We start from the raw sequence: 11,177 nt of genomic DNA, 5'->3' as shown, positions 1-11,177 counted from the left end.
TCACGGTTTCCTCTTCTCTGTCTCTGTCCCCGCCGTCGAGCCCGTCATATTCCAAAGACGGCTCTTATACGCCGGAAACGAGGTGTGATTCCAAATGTTGACCAGAATACTATTCCATATCACAGTCAGCCACAATCATCTCGGAATGTTGACTACCTTCTGCCGGCACTATGCAGCGCTCGGGATAGTCTCCATCAGGGCAAAAAGCTCACCTCTGGCTTCGATCTACATAGTCCTCCTCACTCAGCTCCTTCACTCCAACTTTCACCCCATCCCTCGTGAGCATAACATTTTTCTTCTCCATTTTCGAGCGAGTATTCTTGCCGACTTCTTGGACGATGCTGTACGCAATATACCCGATAACGGAGAAAATGATGACCGCAACCAGGAGGATGATGAGAGGGATAAGCGACTGCATTTTGCTGTTTATTTGCCCAACCAATGCAATTAGAGGAACTCTAAGTTATTCAAATTCGAGAGGAGAAGTCTGTGTCTTTATTAGTATTTTCTTCAGGTAAGTCAAGTCGTAGGGCTGAGCTGAGTGGAGAGGATGACGTCGATCAGGTGCGGCGGCTGAATGACTTGAACGTGAGACTTAGAGACGTACCTGTGGCTTTGACTGGGAGATTTGTTTTCGAAAGTGGTCCTTAAATGTCCAAATGGGACAAAAAGAAGCCTCGAGGCAATACCCAAATTTAAATGTGGAAGGGTGAAAAAGAGGGCAGACTGTGATATGTGTATGGGCGAACCATCAATCTGATCGCCAAGGCTTTTTGGTGGGCGGGGTGGCGCATAGGAATTCTGGTGCCTAGATATCTCTTTGCGAAAAAATGCCCCTTTCTGGTCAGTATGCAGCTTTTGGACTAGCCGCAATCAATCATGTTACCTATTGGCTGTTTTAGAAATATTCTTCAGCAGGGGCATGTCTCTTTTGATTGGTATGACATGAGCAGGATTAGATTGTGAAGTGGCTAGTGTGACTGCAAGTGCAACTCAACGGCTGCGCCTTGATATCCAGGTTGAAAACTGTACACAGTACCTATCTGTCAAGTCGAAAATGCCCTGATGCGATAATTTCAAGTCCTAGATACCAGAATGAATCCTACAACTCCAGAATCAACTACCTAGAGAGGCACAAACTGTACATTTTTCTCATACTGCATTCCCAAAGGGATCCCTCTGCGCTCTGTCTCTGTCGTCATCATGAATCATCCGCGCAATACCGACTTCTCTCCCATAAGGTATGTAAGGAAGCAACATCCAAAGTATTGAATGTCAGTAGTTTCGCTTGATTAGTTGTATCAAACAACTGCCAGCCGTATTGGTCCATTAATCACATCGGGTCCAATCTATTCCATACTCAGTGATCAACATGTCCGGCCCCTTCATCCCCATCATCCCCATCTGCTTCCAATGCGGCACGGACCAGAATCCCTGCCGGTGCAAATTCGTCGGGCCAACATTAGGTATGGGATCCTTTCAGGAGTAAAGGAATGACACTCACGAGCGTTTTGATAGGATTCTTCACGACTATTGTGGCTGCTGTATGAAATTGTTATACTTCGTGGTAAGAGGATTAAAGCATGGACTGACATGCGCAGGTTGTTTGCTACCCGGCGTCTCTCTTTTGCGGTTGTTGCTTTACGAAGACCGGGAAGGAGTAAGTGCTCTGCTGGACTGCAAGCTGCGTTCAAAGGATTGTTGGTTGACTGTTCATAGCATGTTGGGGTATCCGGTCAAGTTGAATGGGATTGTTTCTGATGCGATACCAATATAGTTTTGACTCATTCATGACGATGTCGGCGTATATAGTAGGTGTATATTCCCTATCTGTTTCTGAAATATACTGAGTAGGTCAGATATCTTAATCTCTCATCGAGAATAGTGGTAATGATGTAGCATTATATAATGAGTACAAGGGAATGAAAGACATATGAATCATGTTATTGGGCTCTCAGAAGAACCAGCTTTGCTGTAATTCAGCTGACGTCGCTCTACTCCTTGCTAGGGGCATAGTCTAGCTTCCATTTACAATACCTCTTTATCATCCATGTCATGACAATGACAATAGTTATTATTAGGAAACTTGCAACGCGAGTGAGAAATTATCTGCAGCGCATTATATCATCGACGGAACGAGACAAGGATAAGGAAGAGGTATACGAAGTCGTCATGAACAAAGTAAGCAATAAGAGGTATCCAGAGAAATCAACCCGCCCATTTGGTATCATCCATCATCCTTGCCCAACAACATGGCCTGTGTGCGTCTACTTGAGCTTTTCCTTGAGCCGGGACCAGAAACTCTTCTTTTTCTTCTTCTCCTCCTTCATTCCATTCTTCAGGCCGTTGCGTTGGCCTGCTGGCTTGGACGGACCGTTAGTGGTGCCTGCTGTCTGTGCCTGAGGAGCGGTGGTGGCGGGAGCAGCCGTAGGTTGTGAAGGGGCCGAGGTTCCTTCGGTCTGGCGCTCAGAAGGAGCGGCAGCTTTATCGGGAATTGAGCTAGGCATGACTGTTGTGGAGCCCTCACTTTGACCGGTTCTGGCACCAGCCCCAGGAGCAGCTCCAGGACCAGAAACTTCCGGGGCCTTCGCTGAAGCAACACCGGTGGTAACGGTAGGGCCTTGAGGGGCGTCGGCACCGGGAGACATTGGCTGCGATTGAGGCTCAACGCCTGTGGCTCGAGGAGCGCTCTCAGTGGTGGCGGCAGTGGCAGTGGGAGCAGGCGCGCCGGCATGTTCTTCCTTGGGGACAGTCTTCTGCAGCTCATCCTCCATCTCCTTTTTCTCCTCGACGGCCTCTGGATTAGCAGCGGCCTCGGGGTCCTTGTGAGCTTCGGCAATGGAGTGCTTCACTGGTTCAGGCACTTCATCGGCAGGTGCTCCGCCGCTCGTTTGAGTTGAACCTATTCCAGCAGTGGTGCTCGGAGCAGGTGTACCACTAGACTCCTCCTTGGTGACTCGTTTTTGGAGTTCATTCTCCATTTCCTTCTTCTCTTCGACAGCCTCCTTGTTTGCAGCGGCCTCGGGGTCTCTGTGGGACTCGGCGATCGATTCCCTCACGACTTTTGGAACCTCATCGGCTACATCCTCAGCGGTCCCGTGGGGCCTCTGAGACTCGAGTGGGACAGAAGCAGCAAGAGCGGCGGTTGTGGAGGTGGGTGCTGCGGACTGAATGGTAACACCAGGATCGCTGAATCCCTGACTGGGCTCACCCATGGGCTCAAGAACAGTAGCAGCACGGGGATCCTGCGTGTAGCCGGCAGGATCTGTCCGAACAGTAGACTGGACGGTGTTGCCGGTGTAAGTGCTGGGGTCGGGTAGCTTCTCACCGGGTTTCAGACTGATTGGATTGCCGCTGGTACCAGAAGCCGGAATAGGGTTGACGGAAAATGTCTCTGCTTCTTGTCCAGGAGTCTCTGGGAAAGTACCGGGCACGTTGGATCGCTGTTCAAGGGGAACAGCCTTGGCAAGCTCTGCAGTTGTCGATTTAGGGGCGGCGGATGAGATGGTTGCCTCATTGGCCCTCTTCTCGGTATCCTTGTGAATACCGGCCGCTATTGCCGCTTCGGTCACTTCTGGAGTAACAGTCGCCATTGTGGTACCGTTGGTTTGTGGAGATTTTGATGCTTGTTTGAGTTGTCCGGGGTAGAGAACGTTATTGATATTCCCGCTTCCGTCGTCCTCTTCAGCAGCACTGCTATCCGTCGTCCAAATGCCGTCGACGACGAACTTTTATAGTCAGATAAAATCTGTTAGTTGGATCCACAACGAGAGATACTCTTGACGTTGAAGGTTGTCTTATAAGTAAAAAACTGGAAGCTGGGCGAGCCAGAGAAACCAAGGTGAGAGCGAGGCGGTGATATGACGTCAGTGGAAGTAAGCGGAAGGCCTCCAGCGTCATTGAGGGGATGGGGAAGCGTAGGCAGACAGAAAAGATCCATGCAATAATACAGTTATCCAGAGATGTCTGCATCAAATTGACAGACGTTCAATGTAATTGAAATAAAGTACAGCAGTGAATGGAGAAAGGAAAATGATCTCAGAGCGCTACCTACCTTGTAATGCACTTTCTCGTCTGCAGATGGAAGTTGAACCTCCTTGGTAAAGACATCACCATTGCGATCCAACTTCACCGTTTTACCCCAATCATCAAAGCTGCCTGTGACAAATACCTCGTTCGCCGGGTGTGGCCTATAATCAAGCCATATGCGAGAAACCAGTCAGCCATCAAATCCACAAACGGTTATCCGTGTACCGAGTCCCCGACTTTAGCCATCGACGTAGGGCCTGATCGTCTGGGGCGCAGGGGACCATAGCTAAAAAAGAAGCTCAAATTCTACGAGATTAAAAGAAAGGAAATCTGCCACTGACTCACCATTGGAACGTGTAGCTCCCCATCTTCCAGCTCGATGTAGACATACACTGTAGACTGGCGGCGATGTATGGTATTCGGACGAACGAGTACTCTGCTGGGTTGCGCAGAGACTTGCTGCAGCTGTAGAAGCAAGGGATCCTCAATTTCCCCGTTGCACCTCTTATTGAACGTGCCGACCACACTGTCTGACAGAGATCCTCTTTATAATTCCTTTTCCTTTGTACTTCGGCTCTCAGCCAAGCTATGAGATATTAGATATTTGAGAGGCTGGAAAAATCGAGCACGGTGACCACCTTTTTTTTTTGTTTTTGCGCTGGGGGATCTAGAGCTTTAACTTGGAGCGGGGTGGCGGTGACACAGACCTTTTGGGTGATTCGGTCGGCCTCAATCAAGGATTCTGATAGGCCTCGATAGCATCAATGACAATTGGCAGTCGAACTTGTCGCTTCTCTTGTGAACTACCCGGTTCTTAGCTTGAGGTATGAAGACTCCGTGTAGACCGCTTTATCTCAAACGCGAAAGAATCAAGATGATCAGTGATTAAAAGCTATATCTAAACGAGACATGCTGCTTATCCGGGAGATCCACGAGGGTATGTATGGTCTTAGAGGAGATGCCTTTTTATGTGCCCCTATCATTATGAACATTGTACAACTCATCAATGATGGGCTGGACTTGGGACAGAGACTGTACGTGCTTTGTACTGCCTTTTTCACTGTGCAGCAGTAGTCTCAGTGGAGCGGCAGGACAAGTTAATGAAAATTGACATTCCAGTCTCAATACGCTTTAGTAATAAGAGCTCAATTTCAACAGGCGCATCATTAATACTATCAAGTAGATGCATTATTCAATCAATCTCCTGTCGGACTATACACAGTACGTTCTTGATGCGACCGAGGTACATTAGGTGTTCAAATCTGAGCTGCAGGAACCTTGTCACAACGGCCGTCGCTTATCACCTGCTCGGATACACCACACTAAGGTCCATACAAGCCATACATTGCCTGTTTGTTGCATTAAACTCACCGCACGTTCATGCTACTCTCCTTGGTTAGGAAACGTTACAAAGATTGATTACCTTGAAAGAACACAGCGCTCCAGTAGTAACACCAAGCAGGCAAAATCCATCCCCACTTAGAAAAGAAGCATACCATGAACCAATCGCTCCTAGTTGATCTTGGGTAACAATCAACCATCATCTCGAGCAAAAGCTACCTAGGTAACGAGACATCCATCCATGGGCGGAAGCTCAGCAAGAACCAGAAACTCTCCAGAGTCTGAATGTAGTCAACCTCTTCCACTGGGACGGACGCTCAGCGGTACTTTGGTACCAGAAATCCATGAAGATCCAGAGCCGATACTCCGTCGTAGACGTCAGCGATTATTAACGTTTGATACTCATGACCTCACCAAGCTTGTAGCTGATAGCTTTTCGCCACACGATTCTTCATCATTCACTTCAAGCCCTATTCGGGTGGTAAAGTATCACTGAGAGTAGGCATAACTGTAGAGTTTAATCATGTGAAAACTTATTCAGAAGTTTTCTCTCTATCCTATTCCCCCCTTTTCCATCCCCCTATTGTGGGCAATCTAGATACTCAGCGGAGTCCTCGGGAACGTCTCTAAACTCTTAATCTGTTTTTAGGCCCTGTTCAAACGTTCTAGAAGACATCTGGAAGAGAGTCACATTCCAATAGAAACTTCCGTCCCATGATTTTCATTGTTGGCTTTTCCTGGATAACTCGAAGGAAAAGAACCAAGTCAGATGGATCCCTTTCTTTAACTAGGCGTTAATTATTCCCTCCTTAACCTCTTATCGTCTGTTCAAGGTCAGACTATTGCAGAATGCACCATCGACTATTGGCGTAGTGTATTGGTCTAGCAGGGGGCAATCCGTGACGTCGATCTAACCTGGTGTGATACAGGAGCCGACGACTTGCCATCACGTCTATCCTCGCGATGATCATGAGTAGATCTTATGGCAGATAGCTAGGTAGCTGAAGAACACTCGACACTTAAAGGAGAGAGCACTTTATAATATGATTTGCTTTTAGAAATTGATCGTCTTCTGGATAGATGTAGAAGCACAAAGCCATAGCAAGCTTTCCGTCACATCCTGCTACTCCCCGCCTTTCCACTGATTCCCCCTCCTCCTTTCTACGACCCCTCTGATCAGTTTTTTAGGTATTGCTCCTCTCCCATCTCCTTTCCACTTTGCTCAGAGTTCCCCTCTATTTTCTCTTGCCTCTTTCCCCTACTACTACTACTACTACTACTACTACTACCCCTGCCCCTATCTGCTTGGACGGTCTCACCTCGGCTACCGGGTGTCGTCTCTCTCTGAATCCTTGTCTCGGCTCAGTTAGAGTCATCATACTGCGTCTCTCAGGAAACTCTTCACGCGACCCATCAATATAAGAGACAGAGTTCAGGTCGGTAGCTCCATTCCATTTTTCTCAAGCTTCAACTATCCTTTTTCCCTTTCTTCGGTGTCGTACTTGTTGTTTATCATTCCTTGTCCAATACTTCCTGTTTCAAGTTGTGTACGCAAATTCTTTCATCTCTCTCGCATCACTGAAACAAGAAAAAAGCAATGCGCGTTCTGCTACTTTCATTACTCAAAGAGAAGGAGTTGTAGAAGGAAGCAAACGATCATTTTCGAAACGATCGTCTTCGGATCGCTGCGTTCTTAAACTCTCCAATTAGGCTTCACCTTGAGATACCCACCCAGTCTTTGGCGGAGACGGTTGCTGTGTGTGCCTCTCAACTCCCCGCCCCTCATCACCACCATCTTCTGCTGCTCCAACTCCGACATCTCTCCTCCATAGAAGAACTTTCATCTACTATCTTCCCAACTGGAGCTCAAGATCTGTCTCCCTCGCTTTCTAACTTCCTACAGACCACTTTCGTCTCTGTCCTTCCACCAGCTCTGCCCGCAACAACCGAGCTCTCTACCTCCCCCCGCTCCAAAGTTGGCCGGAGCTGTACCATCTCCGGCCCTACAGCCCACAGGATGGCTGATAGCTCTTCTTTCCCGGGTACAAACCCGTTCCTTAAGGTCAGCACAAAAGACGACAAATATTCTCCGATTCAGAAGATATCCGAGGAGGAAGAATATGAGGTGACGTCACCGACCGATCCCACTTTCCGCAGTGCACACTCCGCCGCTACAGCGCCCACAGCTGGAAACTCGTTCCCTGGAGGCAATGGCTCCAGTGAAGGTGGTGAGGGAATACAGTTCAATAGGCCCTTTGATGCAGGATTTGGTCAGGGGAGCGAAGGTCAAGGCGAACACCCCGAGCCTCCCGGAGGAGCTCGCCCAACGGCAGCCGCCAACCAAGGGTTCCCTAACAACTACGCGCTCGGCCGTCGTACCTCTGTATCCGCCGAGTCCCTGAATCCTACCTCTGCTGGCTCAGATAGCTGGACGCCCCCATGTCATCCGAAGACCGAAGAACAGCTTTCGCGATTGAAAACGGCTGTGAGCAACAACTTCTTGTTTTCTCACCTGGACGACGACCAATTCAAGACTGTACTTGACGCTTTGGTCGAAAAACCCATTCCTGCAAAAGACATCAAGGTGATTTCCCAGGGAGATGCCGGTGACTACTTTTACATCGTGGAGAATGGCCATTTCGATGTCTACATCAACCCCGCGGGGTCAGTCCAACCAGGCGCCGATGGTATGGGCAACAAGGTCAGCACCATTGGTCCTGGAGGCTCCTTTGGTGAACTAGCCTTGATGTACAACGCACCCCGAGCCGCGACTATTGTCTCAGCAGACCCCAAGAGCACGCTTTGGGCTTTGGACCGCATTACTTTCCGCCGGATTCTCATGGACTCTGCCTTCCAGCGACGCCGCATGTATGAGGCTTTCCTGGAAGAGGTGCCATTGCTTTCTTCTCTCAAACCCTATGAGCGCGCCAAGGTTGCCGATGCTCTCGATACGATTAAATACCCGGCGGGCTCTACGATCATCGAGGAGGGCGCTCCAGGCGATGCTTTCTATCTGCTTGAGTCTGGGGAGGCGGAAGCTTTCAAGAAGGACGTGGAGGGCCCCGTCAAGTCGTATAAGAGGGGTGACTTTTTCGGAGAGCTCGCCTTGCTGGACGACAAACCTCGTGCCGCTAGCGTAGTCGCCAAGACCGACGTCAAGGTTGCACGACTTGGTCGCGATGGGTTCAAACGGTTACTGGGGCCTGTGGAGGATATTATGAGAAGGGCCGAATACTCAGCGAAGCCTTCGCCCTCGTGATGCGATCCGATAGACTGGATAAAGTGGTTGATGTGGAGACATGCTTGGTCATCATCATTTTTAGTTCTTATTCTTGTACCTCGTTTATCGTTCTTTCTTGGGCTCAACGGACAAGGTAAAGGCAAGCTCGGTCTTGGGAATATGAAGCGACGAACATGACAAGCTCTCCGATGGATCATTCGGGTTTCACTGCCTCGTTACCGACATAGTAGATTGTCTTTCAAGTGTTCGGATCACACTGAGGACTAAGTTTTATAACGTTTCATTTGTGCGACTTTGATGCTCGTGTGAGCCGAAACCGGGTTTGTCCTTGTCTCTTTCCAGCATCATTCTGTTATGGGGGTAAAACATTGCAAACGTCCCTGTTACCATTACATCTCACTGGCTGCTATTCGAACCTATTTCTTTGGGGTCGTCTGATGAGCATTGAAGGAGGTGCGGTGTGCAAACATCCTGTATTGTGACTCTATTCTTCCTGTGCAAATGTACACTGAATGCTGTTGACGAGCCAGTCCTATTCTGCTTGGTTTCTGAACATATATGTGACATGAATATTCCGCTTGTTGAATGATCAGTCTGGGTCCAGAGAAGTCCAGTCTCACGCCAATAAGCAACTCTATAAGCACAACAGCCTCTGGCACTTAAGAACCCTGTCAACAACAGGTGAGACGCAGACAACAGTCAACTCACATCCCTCACCGCGCAACCACTAAATCACTTCTTAAAACCCACTTCTCGCCCTCGGTGACCTCCCTACCCTCATGCAAAAGACACCTCTCCCCATGCCGATGCAGCAGCGCCATCCCCACCTCCGGCGCCACCGCAATAGGCTCCGGATTGCGATTCGCGCCGGTCGGCTCAGGGTAGAAAACTGTCTCCCCTCCCGTACAGCTCGTCAAGTAGACCAGGAGGGTCCAGGTCGTGCGAGCCTGCTGCGGCTTATGTTGAGGAGACTCGAACGCAACCACATTCGAGTCATCGTCTAGCAATTCACTCAGCCCATCTATTCCCAAAAAGACGAAGGACAAAGAGGGGGTGGCGGGAACATACAATGCTGGGCGAAGAACTGGCCTCTCGAATACCGATATATCCTGATATTCGCATTCAGACCAAGCGGCTCCCCGCCCCAGATCTCCCTGTTTGAGCGTGGCCGCCCGTCGCCATCCTGTTCCTCGTCAACTGCACCGCTCACCAGCTCCCTCAGCGCCGTCCCGCTCCACAGCCTCTCGGCGAAGTCGGCATCCTGTATCTGGAACCGGTCATTGACGCGGACGGCCTCGCCCTTTTTGGGTTTGCCGGGGGTGGTGGTGAGTGGGAGCGAGGCTAGGAAGGAGGCGTATGTTTTGCAGAGGGAGGAGGGGAGAAAGTTGCGGATTAGGTAGATTTGATCATGGAGGAGGGATTCTAGGGAAAGGTCTGATGGGGGGATGAGGGGCCGGAGGGGAGGCCAGTTGGGTTTTGGATGATCTGGAGGTTGGGATTTGTGCTTTGGGGGTGCCTTCTTGGATTTGGGAGGCATTTTCCTTTCCCTTTTCGTCTGGTTGTTTGTGTCTAGGTTTGAGATGGTTTTCACGCTGTTTTTGGGTGTATCGTGACAATTAGACTAGACTCCTCGGATGGAACCTGATGGAGTATAGTTCTTGGCATCGACATACACTCGATATGCAAATTGTGGAATATTTCGATTTGAGATTTGTAGAGCTTGGATTTTGTAGTAAGTTCCCTTGAAGTGTATACCTCTCTACGGGCGCAGAGTTGTGAACTTCTATACTGTGGCGATGTGGAAATAAGTGACGGAGTAGAAGTAGCAGCTTCAAGAAATGTGCGATACGTGACATCTCAAGAGTATACGGAGTATGGTCCTCTAGTGCTCTACATTGAAGAGCTTTTTCTAGATCGATACGTCTCCTATTACTCTTGAATTTCCGTCGCATATCGATTCCACGACGCAGCGATGGATCTATCCGAGTACGGACTACTATTTCATCATTCTACTGTAGCTACCAAGGATTGAGGACGGCTTGGCCATGCAGATATAGACAGAAAAACTAAACCTCAGAGGCGTAGGTCACTTATAGACCCATGGAAGCAAAGGTCGGAAATAGGATAGGATTGAGCCTTCTCAATTATCCCAACGAATTAGAAGTGGAATCATAGTTAAGAAGTGGATTCCTCAGAGCGAAAGAAACATGGGCGGGCGGGCCTTGAGAAAGAAATTTCATACTCTACAGAGTCCAGAGTATGAAGTTCTCATTCTTGTGCCGACTTCTTCTGGCCCAATCTTCAGGACTGATCTGAGATCAAAATAAATATTTGTAGGCACACACTCAAAAGTAATTGAGTGACTGCTGCTTGTTAGTGGTGAATACCTGAAGCATGTGTTACTCGGGATTACGGTGAACGACAGTGGCCAGTACCGCGAGAAACTGGCAGAAAAAAACAGCAGAAAACTTCGCGTCCTTCCAATCAGCATCGGCCTCTGTCCATTCTTCCCCAGCCCAACTTCCGTTCTGAATGGCTTCCTTTTCTCACCGCCCTGTTTCTCCTC

At 49.1% G+C, this 11,177-nt stretch overlaps 4 protein-coding genes across 4 annotated transcripts, besides 2 other annotated features; 1 reads left to right on the top strand and 3 right to left on the bottom strand.

Moving 5' to 3' along the window:
- On the bottom strand, positions 1–418 carry NFIA_067310 (uncharacterized protein; the record flags this gene model as incomplete). Its single annotated transcript, XM_001263460.1, has 2 exons — positions 1–109; positions 213–418. The coding sequence occupies 2 exons, from the start codon at positions 416–418 to the stop codon at positions 1–3; spliced, it is 315 nt and encodes a 104-aa protein (XP_001263461.1).
- Positions 419–2,267: 1,849 nt separating this feature from the next.
- On the bottom strand, positions 2,268–3,593 carry NFIA_067300 (carbohydrate-binding module family 48 protein; the record flags this gene model as incomplete). Its single annotated transcript, XM_001263459.1, has 1 exon — positions 2,268–3,593. One exon carries the CDS (start codon positions 3,591–3,593, stop codon positions 2,268–2,270), a length of 1,326 nt encoding a protein of 441 aa, XP_001263460.1.
- Positions 3,594–6,628: 3,035 nt separating this feature from the next.
- Positions 6,629–6,659: a microsatellite.
- Positions 6,630–6,659: a microsatellite.
- Positions 6,660–7,387: 728 nt separating this feature from the next.
- On the top strand, positions 7,388–8,629 carry NFIA_067290 (cyclic nucleotide-binding domain-containing protein; the record flags this gene model as incomplete). Its single annotated transcript, XM_001263458.1, has 1 exon — positions 7,388–8,629. One exon carries the CDS (start codon positions 7,388–7,390, stop codon positions 8,627–8,629), a length of 1,242 nt encoding a protein of 413 aa, XP_001263459.1.
- A 695-nt stretch (positions 8,630–9,324) lies between these two features.
- Positions 9,325–10,148, bottom strand: NFIA_067280 (uncharacterized protein; the record flags this gene model as incomplete). The annotated part of the gene is made up of 2 exons (XM_001263457.1): positions 9,325–9,611; positions 9,680–10,148. The coding sequence occupies 2 exons, from the start codon at positions 10,146–10,148 to the stop codon at positions 9,325–9,327; spliced, it is 756 nt and encodes a 251-aa protein (XP_001263458.1).
- Between the last annotated feature and the right edge of the window lie 1,029 nt (positions 10,149–11,177).

Source organism: Aspergillus fischeri, genomic scaffold (genome assembly GCF_000149645.3).
Source record: "Aspergillus fischeri NRRL 181 1099437636252 genomic scaffold, whole genome shotgun sequence".
In the NCBI taxonomy this organism is placed as follows: domain Eukaryota; kingdom Fungi; phylum Ascomycota; class Eurotiomycetes; order Eurotiales; family Aspergillaceae; genus Aspergillus; species Aspergillus fischeri.
This window is presented reverse-complemented; position numbering and strand designations above follow the sequence as displayed.